Source organism: Labrus bergylta, chromosome 13, assembly GCF_963930695.1.
Source record: "Labrus bergylta chromosome 13, fLabBer1.1, whole genome shotgun sequence".
Taxonomy (NCBI): domain Eukaryota; kingdom Metazoa; phylum Chordata; class Actinopteri; order Labriformes; family Labridae; genus Labrus; species Labrus bergylta.
In genome coordinates, this window is record NC_089207.1 from 1,746,781 (window position 1) to 1,763,410 (window position 16,630).

The 16,630-nt window shown below is 42.1% G+C and overlaps 1 protein-coding gene across 4 annotated transcripts in view; it reads left to right on the plus strand.

The window, feature by feature from the left end:
* The first annotated feature begins 1,705 nt into the window (after positions 1 to 1,705).
* The window catches only part of gsk3ba (glycogen synthase kinase 3 beta, genome duplicate a), a 38,097-nt gene continuing 23,172 nt past the window's right edge, over positions 1,706 to 16,630 (plus strand). For 2 of the 4 annotated variants that reach the window (XM_020659423.3, XM_020659424.3), the window contains exons 1-2: positions 1,711 to 2,608; positions 13,782 to 13,975. In XM_020659423.3, the coding sequence (XP_020515079.1) occupies positions 2,521 to 2,608; positions 13,782 to 13,975 (282 nt within the window). In that variant the 5' untranslated portion in view covers positions 1,711 to 2,520. Of the gene's footprint in view, positions 2,609 to 13,781; positions 13,976 to 16,630 lie in introns of all 4 variants that reach the window. The other 2 variants (XM_065961841.1, XM_065961840.1) reach the window with 2 other exon arrangements.

Here is a 16,630-nt window from a genome sequence, read left to right on the forward strand (position 1 = left end):
TAATAATACAAATATTAATCAAATAGAATAGGAATGTAAGTAAGTATATTTACACAAATAGTCCAAAACAAATTGTTTGTTTCAATATTGCACTTTGTTATCATGGACATATTATTCATTATTATTATTATTATTATTATATTGCAGTTTTAATAAATAATGAGTTATGTGGAGGTTACAGTTTTTCAGTTTTTTATTTATTTTTTTCAGTTTGAACTAGTCCAGAGTCAGACGGCGTGTTTGTCACTCAAAGGGAGGAGTTTTATAAAGTTTGATGGCCGCAGGCAAATGTGATATCAAAAGCTTTAAACACATAAAATTACTATTTTTCCATTCATCATTTTCAAACTATAAACTCTTTATAAATGCCATTGTATATATAGAATAGAATAGAATTACTTTATTGATCCCAAACTGGGAAATTGTGGCGTTACAGCAGCAGGTTATCCAAACACACAATATGAGTAAAAAACACAATATTAGCAAATTTAAACACAATATAATATTAAATACAAAGTAAATAAGTACTAAAAATATCAAAACTAAGAATGTGAATATATACAACCAGGATTTAACTAAGCATTACTAGTCTTAAATATGAAAGATTAAATGTAAATGTGTAAAAACAGAGTTGTAAATGAACAGTATGACATGGGGAGCAGTGCAGAGCTGTGTAATCAATGATACAGAAGTTAAAGTGCATGAGTGTAGACATATTATCAGCAGAAACTATTCAATATAACAGAGAGTAGACAAATGAAGAGAACAAATATATATTATATTGCAGTTTTAATAAGTAATGAGTTATGGTGGAGGTTACAGTTTTTCAGTTTTATTTTATTTTTATTTTTTTCAAATAAAATTTCAGGCTGAACTAGTCCAGAGTCAGACGGCGTGTTTGTCACTCAAAGGGAGGAGTTAGCAAATTTAAACACAATATAATATTAAATACAAAGTAAATAAGCACTAAAAATATCAAAACTAAGAATGAGAATATATACAACCAGGATTTAACTAAGCATTACTAGTCTTAAATATGAAAGATTAAATGTAAATGTGCAAAAGAAAGAGTTGTAAATGGACAGTATGACATAAGTTAAAGGGTGAGTGTAGACATGTTATCAGCAGATAATAAAGTTAATGGCTACTGTACAAAAACAGATGTAGTGGTGAAATTAGCCTGAATTAATTTTTTCAGTGATAATGCAGACCCTGCTCATATGTACAGACTCATTACAACAATTACTTTGCTTTATGGCACTAATTAAATGAACGTGCCACGGGGCCTCGTGAAGTAGGATGGGCTTTTTCTATTTAACATAGCAACAGTGCTGCATGACCACCGGTGTGTCTGTGACAGCTGGGCCCATTCGTACTGACAGTACTGATTCTGGAGCCCCATTGGCTGACGAAGCCATCAATCATGTGAGCAGAACCCGCCCACTGTCCCCGTCGCGGCATGGAGAAAAAGCCCTTTGAAGTCGCGAGGGCGGCGCCAAGCAAATTGTTCCATGTGGTGCTCGAGAACCGGCGTCCTCATTGGATCAGATAAAACCCGGTCAACGCCCATTTCTGAAGTATCCCCTCTTCTGATTGGTTGAACCCGCCACTTCAGATTCGCCGTCTGCGCGTTCACAGTTTTCCTATTCTCCGTTTAGAGTTACGACAGTTGCGTAAACTTCCTTCTATGATGCTGGAAGTAGCCCTACGTCCCGTAACGGATACTGCGCAGCTAATGTGCGCAGCGACAAAAGACAGCGAGACCTGTGGGGAAGGAATAAAAAAAAGAATTTCAGTACCGTCGCCCTCTGTGTGCTTTAAGACCATCGTTATCTGAAGAGGTCGCTGCCCCGGGACTTCGGGAAAGAAAACCGAGAATTTGCGGGCGACGAGGTGCGGCGGGGTTTGTTTGATTGAACCGTGAGGTGCTGAACTCGTTGTTCTGAAGACTGAGGCAACGGGAGGATTTTTCCGTTGGACGGTGAGGCTGAGCGCACAGCGAGGGAGCCGCCATGGCAGTCGGATCATTGAGCCTCCACATCGGGATATGAAGAGGAACCGCATGTGTCCAGAAAACACCGCATTCACCGGGAGCACAGATCCTCACAGCTTGTTTTCAGATTTGTGAGAATAATTCCACGTTGAAATAGAAATCTCAGTCGGTTTTAATCGGGGAGGGGGCCACAGGGAGAGGCCAGATTCATGACTATTTTAGTCGGAGACGTGTCTTCAAAGGCCCGCTGAGAGAAAACCCTGGAGCACACGGAAGAAATGATGCTGTGATTTTAGGGACAGAAAGAAAAGGGTTCTTTTAGAAGGTGTTGGAGGATCTTGGACTTCGCTTTCTGTCTAACCCTTTCTCTTTTCATTTTTTTTTTTTTTTTTTACTGGTATTCATTTTTCTGCCATCCTTTTTTTTTTTGGATGAGAAGGTCCGGCGGATCGATCTGCCCGTCTGCCGTTCAGTGAGTGAGTCTCCAGTCTCCGAGTCCAGAGAGAACCGAAAGGGGGGTTTGGATCATGTCGGGTCGGCCCAGGACCACATCCTTCGCAGAGAGCTGCAAACCAGTGCCGCAGCCCTCTGCATTTGGCAGCATGAAAGTCAGCAGTGAGTACCCCTCCTCATGTCTTCTCCACCTTCTCTCTGCATGCACCAGGCCCCGAAAAGTGGGGCTTCACATTCTTGCAAAACCGGACTGGAAATGTGTCTAGTGAGCTAACGTTAGCTTCTTAGCCCCTGTCATGAATCTTGGTCACAGGCTTGAGATTGGCAAACACACACACTGCTCTCCTCAGTGTTAGCACCACACACACACACACACACACACACACACCGCTGCATTCTGACGCGCCGGTCAGCCTGACCTGCTGGGTTTAGCAGCAGGCCGTGCCCGGGCAGTGCAGCAGGGGGGGAAGCTGGGGGGTTGGCACCAGCCCAGCCGAGAGAACCTAGCCAACTCCTTTTTTTTTTTTTTTTTACTGCAGGTCCGCTCTCATTAATGCCCACTTGAATGTCGATTAGATCTCATAGCTAGGATTTGCTACATAGCATGAATACCGGTATGCGTAATAGCGCGTAATGGCGTTAACGCGTTAAAGCGATATGGCCGGTCCATTACGCAACTTGTCAAATCGGAAGGTGCCGCCCCACAGTTGTCTGGTTCACTGATATTATTTGTTCTGGGGCCGTTTCGATGTCAGACGTCGCGACGACTGGAAGGGGAGTGTGACAGAGAGGATCCTGTTCATGGAGCCACAGTGGCACCGTGCCACCGGGCTGCTTATAGACCGGCTGCAGAGAGAGAGCTGCACTAGGCCCAACGTTACCTGCAGAACCATGGGACTCTGACATTCCTCCTTCAAACTCATAAATCACTACATTTTTTGCTTTATAGTATCTCTGTATTTAGTCATAAGCATGCATCTTTCCACTGCACGTTTTGTTCAAATGTCTCTTGACTAAATCGCTTCTTGAAACATTTCAGCACTGTGTATTTTTACCATAGATTGCAGACACTGTACGTTCAAATAATCCTGTTTTTTATGATTATTAATGAGGGGCTGTCCCTGCTGGAGATATACAATTGACCTATAGCTACCACCCTTTCTTATCTGATGTGTGTGTGTGTGTGTGTGTGTGTGTGTGTGTGTGTGTGTGTGTGTGTGAGGAAAAAATGACTCCTGTTAAGGAATGTGTTGGTGGTGGTTTGAGGCTGTGATGTGGTCATGATGTGTGTTAGTGGGGTGAGGCCTGGGGCTCTCCTCTGGGCCTTGGCAGAGGAAACTACCCAGTGGACTAGGACACACACACACACACACACACACACACACACACACACACACACACACACACACACACACACACACACACACACACACACACACACACACACACACACACACACACACACACACACACACACACACACACACACACACACACACCGTACAAAGGAGAAGCACTTACATCCAAAATGTGCTACTCCTCTTGCCCCAGATACTACGGCTGTGCTGCTGTCAGTGTGTTACAATCTTGGATGTTTAGCTATAAAAAAAAAAGGAAAGGAAAAGCTCTCCAGGGTGGAAATCTTGTGTTTTTTCAATGAAGTCTTTTCCTTTATTGTTAAAGCATAAAATACTGAATTTAGCACCAAAGAGCAGACATTGACATTACATGACTGTTACACTGTGTTTTTTTCCAAGGCTCATCTGGTTAGTCAGTGTTTCATTATCAATCATTAAGAGCTGCAGTGTTGGTAGTCATCCAATTAACTAGGTATTAAATCAATGGATTTTTTTTATTAGCCCCATAGAGGAAGGTGTTAGCAGTAAACACATAAAACATTTATTTGAAGACTTTAGCAAAGGGTGATAAATCTGTTTGACTCATGAAAATCATAAAAGTTCAAAAGACGAATTGGATAACTTTTTTTGCATGATCGTGAATAAGTTGATACCTTTGGTTTAATAAGGTTGTTGTGTCTTTACAAGAGGGTTCACAGTGCATCGAGTTCAATACTTGTTGTGCTTTCAGTACAGGAAAACAGAATGTAGAAAACAATGAGCTTGTCCTTTATTTTGGAAACTGTAAACGATGGCCTACACTCTTACTACGAGTGGTAAGAAACTTAAAATAATGAAATGTGAATCGAGACTCTAGACATTTGGAACGCTGATTTGGTCTTAGTTTTTTAAGATTACGACCCCAAGCTCTCAGTCATAACGCGTCCTTCTTTGATTGTCACACTTTGACTCAGTTGGTCCACTATCCTTATCTGTAGATTCTATTTTGTTGAACTATTTTGTGCCATTCACATCTGCAGAGTTGTTCAGCCAGAGACTATCTCTAATTTGAAACTCACTAAGCCCCAAACAGAAGTCGGCTCGAAAAATCTTCCTTTCATGGGATTGAAAATGGCACCAACACGTTCTTGGAAGAGTTAAAAACATCACAATGAAGAGTCTGTAATGCACAAGTCTTTTGGTTTGAGGATAGAAAGAAGTAGAAATGATGAGAAGCATTGCAACCATCTTTTAACTTCTAGGTTCTCTAATGGTGATGTCCTGTTTTCCCTAAAGGCAATCATATCCATGTGTGTGTTGGGAAACTCCAATCCAATCCAACTTTATTTGTCAAGCACTTTAAAACAACCACAGTTGACCAAAGTGCTGTACAGAAGAATAAATAAAATACATAACAGCTCACATGAGATAAAAGAAAACTACATGTGAAATACAGAATCCATTTAAAAGAAATAAAACGAATAGGCACGCAAAAAAAGAAATCAAATCAATAAGTCGACGTCTTACTGTGTGTTAAAGGCCATGGAAAAGAGATGGGTCTTAAGACGAGATTTAAAAAGAGGCAGAGAAGAGGCCTGTTTAACGTGCTGAGGTAAATCGTTCCACAGCAAACGCACGGTCCCCTCCGAGCCTCCGCTTGGTTTGAGGCCCCCTCAGGAGCAGCTGATCAGCTGACCTGAGAGAGCGGGTGGGCGTGTACGGGTGTAGAAGCTCAGAGCGGTAGGGCGGGGCAAGACCATTAAGTCACACCCACATCTGTCAAGGAATCACTGATGCATTACTTATGACATTCTGTGAGACTATAGGGGCTCTTTGGAAAAGTCTTAAAAAAAGACCCCCATATGTCCTTTCTTATCTGCTTCTCTTGACCTTGTTAAAAAAAAAATGTCACAGGGAAAAGGAGAGGTTTGAATAAGAGGATAGGAAATGAGAACGGAGGAGATAAGGGAACGTATCTGACTGGTGGATGCTACTGATGTTAGCAGGTCTGCTAGTATGAAAACTACAAATCAACTCAAATGGACTACAAAGAGCACGTCTATCGCCTGGTGCGATCTTGACGCGTCTTTCTTTTCCAGCCATGAAACTCTGTGATAAAAACGACCTCATTAAGGTGCTTAAAGGTTACGAACCTGAACAGGCGGCCCGCTCAGGACTAGCAGCTTTTAGCCGCTTTGACGGCGAGCCTGCAGATCTGAGACTTCCTGTAAGGGTACATATCTGTAAAGTAGAATTTATTTGATATTAAAAAGGGTTTTATGACAGTTTTTTTAAGTCCTCATTTTACTGAAGTAATGTATTAAACTTATTGAATTGTCTTTAATTTAATTTCCTTTTGAATTAGTTACGACTTGTTCTGTCGTCTTTATCATTTTATCTTAATTATGAGGAAATAAACAACGATCTCGTTTCGACTAAGCTATCTTTAACGACATCAGAACGTCATAAATCCTGCTTCATATGGACAGTGGTTAAACTTTAACCACACTCTATTCTCAAAGTGATGCAGCTAGTGCAGTTGAATTATTGATTGATAAATCAGAGATTGGGATTAGAGGAATATTAATGAGCAGAGGACAAGGTGAGGCGATGTGGTGTTCAGGTGTTGAATGGTTGAGAGGCTTTCCACCTATAAGAAGGTTGACCCAAGGAATTGTGGGTCAGATGTTCTTCTTCTCTTTCATAAATGATGGTCAGTGTGTCCTAAGGCTAATGGAGATAATAAATGGGTCAAATGTTCTTTCTTCCCTCATCATTTAGAGAATTTAAAAAGCTCTCATCTTCTAACCTTCCTAATTAAAATAACTATTTGAACAGACTCCAGATTTTGTCCTCTGTTTTTTTTTTTTTTTAGCTCCACTCGAGTGAAGTTTTAGAATTGTGTAATGTAGAAGTAATGATTCTCTTATCAACAAGTGACAGAAATAACCTGCTACAACCTGATTCATCATCAGGAGATACACATAATGCAATGTCATGATTGCACTTTGGACCTACAATCACTCACACACACACACACACACACACACACACCACACACACACTCACACCCCTTTTATGTATGAGAATAACTTGACTATCTCAAGCAGCTGCTGTAGCGAGTGTGTATGATCCTGGAGAGAATGCACTTACCCCTCCTACACAGGCAGACAGGAACTAACACACACACACACACACACACACACACACACAAAAGCATATGCATGCATACATTTCCTCATCCACATGAGCACTCTCACTCTTTGGTTCTGTTTTTGGGGGTGAGGCAGCTGGCCAAGAACAACGAGCAGCCTGTTTAGCATTTCAAAGCTGCATCTCTTTTCTCCCCCCTCCTCCTCTCTGTCCTCCCTCTTTGCCACATTTTGCAGATGATGACGGGGAGGGGGGACACAAAATGAACTAATTATATACTCTTTGATTCCAAATGAGACAGTGAGGGGACCAGAACCAGAATCATGCACAGGATTTAAATAAGAAAGAGAAACAGACACTGTAGAAAATGATCCTCATCAGGTGTTTTCTGCGACGGTTATTGAACATCTTGTATGGTGGCCATTTTCCTCTGATGTCACACTCAGGGTGGGAAGCTCTGATGCTCTAATAATGTCAAACCCTGCAGTTGCTTGTTGTTATTTCAGCTAGTTATTTACCTGTTTCTGCTAACCAATTAGCTACTGCGAAACAGCAGCTAATGCCTCTCAAAAACTCCTAGCAAAATGTCCTCATAGTCAGAAAACATCAGGAAGGCATATATTCCTAGCTAACGTTTTCCGAGGAACGTCTGTCTTTACTTTTGTCCTGCTTTTTTTTTTTTCAAGCTTTGTGCAGGATTCCTCGTTAGCATACCTTGTTAGCATCAGGCTGAATTGGGAATCTACATTAGTTATTTCCGGCTTTTCCATCATATCATGTAACACAATCAATCTTTAATTTTAGCTAGAAAAGCGAAATGTATCTGTTGCCCAGAAGAAGCTAATGGGTTTAAATAAGGTGTGTGGGGGTGAACTAACTGTAAGATGTATAATGTTAGCATTTGTCCAGATTTTCTTTTAACTATATAATTCAAAAAGTGGAATACATCAGTGACGTTAAAGCTTCCGAGCTATAAGTGTGAAACCAGAAGAAAATGTCCCCTGAGTGAGTATGGACGGCTCTGCAGGCTGCATACAGCCACTCTGCTATCTGACATCTTTGCACCGCTATCTGCTCACTGATGTCTTCATGTCTTCATGTCTTCAGTGTTGCATAGCCGAACGTCTTCTGTGGACATTCCTGTGACAGGATTTTCCAGTACTGTAGTGAACTATCTTACCATGATTGCAACAGTGATGGAACATTTCATTTCAAACCTTTTTTTAAACAATGTTAGACTGTGTGTGTGTGTGTGTGTGTGTGTGTGTGTGTGTGTGTGTGTGTGTGTGTGTGTGTGTGTGTGTGTGTGTGTGTGTGTGTGTGTGTGTGTGTGTGTGTGTGTGTGTGTGTGTGTGTGTGTGTGTGTGTGTGTGTGTGTGTGTGTGTGTGTGTGTGTGTGTGTGTGTGTGTGTGTGTGTGTGTGTGTGTGTGTGTGTGTGTGTGTGTGTGTGTGTGTGTGTGTGTGTGTGTGTGTGTGTGTGTGTGTGTGTGTGTGTGTGTGTGTGTGTGTGTGTGTGTGTGTGTGTGTGTGTGTGTGTGTGTGTGTGTGTGTGTGTGTGTGTGTGTGTGTGTGTGTGTGTGTGTGTGACCATAGTGAAAAAGGACGCCCATGCCTTTAGCTTGTGGCCGTATGCTGCCCAGGAATTATGCAAATCTCCACATATATTCATCACAGATTTCCCTCTCCCTGCAGCCCAGTGCTGCATGTCACTACATTCATCTTCTAGTACTCAGCCTTATTGTTTCAATTCAGAGGGTGAATCTAATTGCGATATTCTCTCAGTAAATACATGCTGTGTATATCCATACGACTGCGTTTCCCAGATTTCAGACTGGTTTATAAACATGGACAGTTTTGCAGGATTAGGGTCTGTGACAGTCACTGGAAGTGATTCATAAACCCTTTTCACACATACAGAAATCTCCTGAAAAACTCCAGAGATTAGTCTACCTGGAGGTTCTTTAGGCTGTGTGAACGCAAACAGACGCATTTTTCGTGCGGACTTTACCCAGAGTTCCTCCTCCAGACCTCTAGTATTTTATCCGCAGAAAGTCCGAGTGAGCTGATGTCTGAACGCAGCAGCATATACTCCAGAGATTAGTCTACCTGGAGGTTCTTTAGGCTGTGTGAACGCAAACAGACGCATTTTTCGTGCGGACTTTACCCAGAGTTTCTCCTCCAGACCTCTAGTATTTTATCAGCAGAATATCCGAGTGAGCTGATGTCAGAATGCAGCAGCATATAAAACAGTGGCTGTCTAAAGTGTCTGCACGCGACCTCTACGATCTCCGTGCACGTAATTGAACGTCTTGTCATTATAGCTGTGTAGCGCCCCCTCTGACAGGGAAAGTCCCCCACTGTGAGGAGCATATCTGAACGGCTAGGTCGGGAGAATCTCCAGAGAAGTCCTCCTGTAAATATCTAGATATTATCCGGAGTGCAGATGTGAAAACGGCTTTAAAGAGTGGTGTGAAGGTTTCCCCTCAAACTGCAGTTCAGTCATGAATGATGTCACCGCTGTGACCTCGGAGTGTCTCGTGGTTTAATCACTTCATTTGTATCCTCAGGTTACCTACAGAGTAGAGGACTCGGGTCAAATGAGAGTTTTAAAAAGATGTTCAGTAATAATTATAAGCCTGTGATTGTTTATTTGTCTTTGCTAACATGAAGGGAACATATACCGGTTGTAAAAAGTTTGTAAATGTGGAGGACGTATTTGCTTTTTCTTAATGCATCAATTTTCCTGTAGATGGATTAAAACAAGAATTTTCAGAAAAAATATGTTGTGCATGCACATCATGTGCGTTAATAGACAAAATAAAAGATTGTTTAAGAGATCATTTCTGCACCTCCATCCAAAAAAACCCCTCAAAAATGCTCTTAATTAAGCCCATAAAAAAACTCCATAAAAACCCTGCACCTGTTATTTGTGGACCGTCAGAAGTGTCTGCAACCCCATTAACATTGCACTATCATCAGTGCGTTTAATGACAGCCAGGAGAGTGTGCACGCATTATCCTGCGCACATCGTGTCTACACATTATTGTGTGAATAGTTTGGCAGTAACAGTTGTTTGTGCTGTACTTACAGGTGAATCATGTCGCCTGATTTAACGCTTCATTATGGTCATTTTAAATCAGGCAGTCTGCGTTTTCATCATGACAGTCAGAGATGCATCGTGGTATTTTGGTAGCCATGACAGCACCAGATACATTGTTCAATCAATCCTACATGTGTCCTGTAAGCACATAACAGTGGTGGTGTCTGGCCTCATTAATACACACGTTGTTGTTAGCTGTGTTCTGCTCTGGCCTGAAACTACTCTGGTGACCTGAATTGAGTATTGATGCTAAAAGTTGCAGCAGCTGTTTCTCCTCTGTCACTTTGATGCAGCCTTTAACATGAAATCAGGCTCTGTGATTGGTCACGCACTGTATGTATGTGTTCTCTGTAGAGGCTGTGATTTCAAGTTTAGTTTGAGTCGAGGGAGATTTCTAACATTTGATTTTCCGTTGGTTCACTTGGTAATAACGTATTTAAATGAAAAGGTTCTTCAAACTCTAAAAAGAGTAAAATCTGGCTGTGACAGTTTCCTTAAAGCATAAAATAGAAGCAAATCCAGGATAATTTCTTGACCCTATTTGAAGCCCATAGCGAGTGTATAAGTGTGTAAAAGGCCATGCTTGGTGCTGACTTCCAATCAGCCATCTAAAAATCCTTTTCATCGCACCCTGATTGCTGTGTCATCTCGTATTCTCCCGTTGTGAGACCTCTCTGTGCTTGTACAGTACGAGTTGTTGCTGCGTGAGCGTGCACAGACTTTTCTCACGGTTTGAGGAAGTGCAGAGGCGTCATAGAAGAGGCCCTGCTGGAATATGAAGAGAGCAGAGTCTAACTCCTTTCTCTATGTCTCTCTCTCACTCTCACTCGCCCTCTCACCCTCTCTATGTCTCTCTCACTCTCACTCGCCCTCTCACCCTCTCTCTCTCACTCTCACTCGCCCTCTCTCTCTCTCTCTCACTCTCACTCGCCCTCTCACCCTCTCTCTCTCACTCTCACTCGCCCTCTCTCTCTCTCTCTCACTCTCACTCGCCCTCTCACCCTCTCTCTCTCACTCTCACTCGCCCTCTCTCTCTCTCTCTCTCTCTCACTCTCACTCTCACTCTCACTCTCACTCACTCACTCACTCACTCACCCTCTCTCTTTCTCTCTCTCTCTCTCCACTCGCCCTCTCTCTCTCTCTCTCTCTCTCTCTCTCTCTCTCTCGGAAAGTCTATTTCTGTCGTTACACAATCCGAGTTCAGTTACTCTTTCTAGACTCGGTCAGGGGGAGTGAAGGCCCTGCTGGTTTCTCACCCCTCCCCTCCCCTCTCTCTCTCCCTCTCTCTCTCTCTCTCTCTCTCTCTATCCTTTCATCTCATCTTCAGTAATTGGACCACTCACTGGTCACACGGTAGCAAAAAAAAAAAAGTGCAAACACATGCGTGATAATTTTATGTCTTGGTTGGACTGTTCTTGCTCACGTTTGAGTGCTTGTGTCTATGTAGGCACTATTAGTGTCAAAATCAATGCCACAGCTGGAAAATGAGCCGAGCGAGCCAATGAGAGCATCACAGCGCTCTGTGTTACCGTCTTAGTCAAAACGTCCACTTTCTGCTCGTCAGCCACTCGGGGGTTAATCTCCAAATCATTTAGTTAATTTTCCAAACAGACTGATCACATGCTGATAATCTGCAAGAAGCCTGCAGCCCATGCATGGTCACTCCCTCCTCGTATGGATCAGACTCTGTGGCCTGTCAGTGTCCTCCACATGGAGGTGGTCTGCTCCCAGCGTGCTGCAGGACGTTTCTATTAAATGACACCATAATAATCAGGGACAGTCACGGGTATTAAGCGGCACTAAATCCCCTCAACATGATTTGTACCCACTTGAGAGCCGGAGACAGATTTGATCGTAGGCTGACTGTCTCTGCAAACTCGTCAAGAATTAGGCAAATCTATCAAAGATATTCAAAATGATTTTAGTAATGTGTTTCTTTGTTCTGGGTGCAGTTTTGTGGGGAAAAAACAACAAGTATTAAACTAATACAAAGATTATGAGGGGGATTTAATTGTACAGATTCTGTGGTGAAATTGTGATTAGAATTAGGAAGCAGGCCAAACGTTTGTGGTATGCGACACACACGCATACACACAATCGCCTGGACGTCCTATTACAGCCAGCTAATGTGAATTTTGCCCCTTGACACTGTGGAGAGGAGGGAGGGAGGGAGGGAACCCACTTAAACAGGAAAGAGCCTCCATGTTGGGATCTCAGGGGAGCAGAGGCAGACTGGAGAGGAGGGAGGGGCAGATACTGATCCATAGTGCATTAGCATCAGATACAGATCTTATGACTTTTCACTGATCATGATCTTGGGTATTGCAGTGGTCGTGTCTGCTCACCATGGTTGGTGAGTCCGTCTTAAGGTAATGAGTCGTATCCAGTTGGGAGAGCCTCAGAAAGCTCCTCACTGATAATCGTTATTTGATGGATGAACTATGTGGCTAAAAGCTTCTATCTGCTATAACACACAGATCAATATCATTTAAAAAGAGTGTGTTTCTGGCAATAGCTGTTCATACTTTTATGTTTTTTTTAACATCATGACATTTACATTTTTTCACAAACCGGATATATAAAACAACTAAAACCCAGCAGTCCTCCTTTCTTTGTTTTAAGGGCACCATGTAATGATTCTTTAAAAAGGAACAGTTGGATGTTCTGTTTCAGCTCAGCCATGATTCACACATTCACACACAGTCAGCTGGGAGCTGATCAGTAAACCACAGCTGTTGACCAGTAGGAAGCACTGCTGGAACGAATGGGGCTTAAAACGGCCGTAGGAAGCCAAAAATGGTTGTGTGTCTCACAGTCACAGTCACATAGTGAAAGCTGCAACCTGTCAATCAAAAATCAGCATCTCCAGGAAGACGGTGTTTTCTGAGTCTGACTCTTAAAGACACTCTTTAAGACGTGAGACGTGAGACGCACGGGTGTAGATTATAAAAATGAAAGATGGCTGAATTCCAGTCAGCAGCTGTATTTTCAGGTTTTCTTTTGTGTGCATTGTTTCTCTCTGCCACTGTGTCGTTGCTTACTGGGAATGGAACACAACCAGTGTTTAAATGACTGGTTTCACATGTGAAATTAGAGAATTGATTCAAGTCTTTTTATGAGGCAAACACAGGAAATATGAATAAGACCTGTGGTAGGGAATTTCACTTTAACTCAAAATGCATGACATGACCTTTGTTCTTCAGGTTCCTCTCTTACCCTGCTGCTACCAAAAAGAAATCGGGTTCTGAATCTGCAGCACCACTTAGCTGGTCCAGAACTGCTAACTGCTAGCATCACTACAGTTAGCTGTCAGCATGACAAACCATTACTTTGTGCCTTTTGTTTTCAGACCCTAATAGGCGATATAGACCTAAAATCAAACCAGTAGTTCATCGGGGTCCACAGACTGGGACATGGTGCTGTGCGTCTTTTAGCTCAAACATTAAGTTGGCACTACATTTCAAGTTTTGCTGATAAAGACTCCCAAAGTCTGAAGAGACGATGAGGTCTCACCATCGCTGTTGTTTTCTACAGTGGAGTTATTAGTTGGCTCTCCGGCCTGTGGAAAAAAACGAGCTGATTCTTAAGGAGTAAGCTAGTTTTACTGACTGTTAGCCCAAACCGTGCACGGACCACGACCAGGTTTGACTTTGTGGAAAGCAAAGTGCTGAATTATTTTGCCGAAGAAAAGTGAGTTCTAAGCGTTTGTATTGATCTCCTCTCTCTGTGTTTGTTTCTCTTCAGGGGATAAAGATGGCAGCAAGGTAACAACAGTCGTGGCCACTCCAGGCCAAGGCCCCGACCGGCCACAGGAGGTGAGCTACACGGACACCAAGGTCATCGGCAACGGCTCGTTTGGCGTCGTCTACCAGGCCAAACTGTGCGACTCTGGAGAGCTGGTGGCGATCAAGAAGGTTCTGCAGGACAAGAGGTTCAAGGTAAATCAGGAGCGCTAGACTCTCAAACGAATGCAGGGCTCGACATTCTAACTGACCCGCACGCCCGGATGAATGATTGACAGAGTCTGAGCTGATTACACGTTCAAGAGTGGAGAGTGACAGCAGGACGAAAAGAGAGAAAAGTTTGATCCACAGTGACAGACAGCTGGAGGAGCTGGAACACGTTAAAGTTAAAGACTAGATCCTGCTAAAGATAAAAGTTATTCACAAAACATGTTAGCCCTGAAGAGAGCTCCTAAAGTAAAGATGTAAGGATGAAGAGTTTCTCACAGAGAAGAAAGAAGGAGAGATTCAGATCTATCACAGCCTCATATTAATATCACATTAAGTAGACTCTTACAGTTAGCAGCATGGTGAATAAACATGAGCACATAGATATAAGAAAAATACAAAATATGTTTATAATTAGAGCTCAATTCATAAATAAAAGTTGTAATTGACTTTTGCATCAGAATGGTTCAAGAGTAAATTGGTGACTGTTATTCTTCGGATCAAAAGTGATGTTCCTGGGCCAGCGGCTACATGGGTCGGGCCACTGATCTCTGAAAACCAGTGGACCGGAGGCAAACTTAATGTCAACCCCTGTAATGCTACACATCTTTAATCTGACTCACGTCTCTCGCTTGTCAACCAAAAAACAAGAAAGAAAAGTAGCATGTACGAGTGCTGATGATGTGCAAAAACTTGCTCTAATTTGTCTTTTTATTTTGTAGTCGTCCTTATTTTTTCCAACTTTGTAACCAAAGTAGGGACTTGTTGCTTTAATAAATGTGACTGAGTAACTGTGAAAGAGAATTGAATGGAGTGATCTTTCACAAGAACAATGAGATCAGTGAAACTGCAGAAAAGAAAGGCAGAAATCTGTGTTTTGCTTCAGTCAAAAAAAACATCCTTGCTTTAATCTGGTGTATTTCCTCGCAGGAAGTGTGTTGTGTGCGTGTGTTTGGAGGGAAGCTCTTCTCTTACACAAACAAACCTGAACCCATTAATACCCAGTCGTCTGTCTTAAGTGAGGTTCAGTCACCACCATGCCAACGTCGACCTTAACTTCCAGGCAAATCTCTGCATGAAACCTCCTTCTGTGCTTTGAATAGATTTGACTCATGGCTTGTTGTTTCTTGGCTGGGCTGACATTGTTTGCTTTACTCTTCATTGTGGGGAAGGGGGGTTAAAGTGGACCCTGGTGCCAGCTCACATAAAAGACCAGAGACTGCCAAGCCTGCAGGACAGCTGTTTAGAGTCTCATTAAGTTTATAGTCTTCAGAGGTTGGAGTTATGGGTGCTCTGTGTCCTGCCCATGTTATTGGCCTTGAGTAATACTGAACTAAAGTGATAAACAAGTTATCACATTTCTAACATTAAAACTACTACAGCCTGAAAACACAGCCATTAAGCCATTTTAATGAAATGTATAGAAAACCATATCCAAACACAGCAATACAAGTCATTCTAAATAGTCTTGTCTTGTCGCTACAACTATAAAATTACAGATTTCTGTTGCTTGATAACTCTGAATTTTGATATTTTAGCTTAAAAAATTCAACATATTGTACGGTTAAATCTTGGTGGCAAAAATGAAATTGCATTTCTTCTATTTAGACAGTTTTTAATTCAGCGACAGAGTGTCAAATTACAACCTGTAACAGAAGCAAAACCATATTCTACAATTCACTCAGCAGACGCTTTTATCCAAAGCGACGTACATCAGAGAGTAAGAACAACACAAGCAAGGATCTAGAAAAAAGGGAACAATGTGAGTAAGAGCAAACGATCAGCTTTGAGTCTGATTGGACACACAGGTGCTGACAGGAAGTGACCAGAGGCAAAGCACAACATTGAGGGCAGTTCTTGAGAGCTCTAATCAGTATAGAAACCATCTTATAAGTCATCGTTATCAAACAAAAACCATCGTCATTACCATCATCATCATCAATAATATGGAGACCATCATCATTAAGTTAGTAGGTATTCATGAAAGAGCTGGGTCTTTAGCTTTTTCTTAAAGGTGCAGAGGGACTCTGCAGATTGTCTTCAACGTTTCATTCACTGTCCCCTCTTATGTACGCTGCAATAGAAATAGTTGTTGTCAAACAGTATAGCTCCAACCCAGGCGTCCAAAACACCGGTCACAGTACATCAACAGCCAAAGGGCACATTCAAGATGATGCAATACAGTGTGTGGCAGTAATGGTTTCCACATGTGAAAGTCAGAACACACACACCATGACTCTGCTCTTCCAAAAAATAGGATTTCAGCTCATTTGAACATCTTAAAGTTGTAAAGAGAGGGGCCCTTCAAGGAAACGTTTCTAAAGAAGGCTTTATCACTTTAAAAAAGGATTGAGAGTTTGAGGTTCAATAGCACTCAAATGTCTGTACAGTTAATGTAAAGCTTCAGCTAACAGCTAACCTCAGGATTTAATAAAGCTGTGTAAAAACTACAGAACCCACCTACCAGCATCTTAAAAGCTTTCTAATGAACACGCTGTATCCCATCGGTTTGACCATAACAGAAAATGAATCAGAATCAGAATCTTGGTTTATTGCCAAGTACATTTACACAAACAAGGAATGTGACTTGGTGTATTGGTGCTAAACAATTAACAAGGAAATAAAGCAGAACTAACAACAACT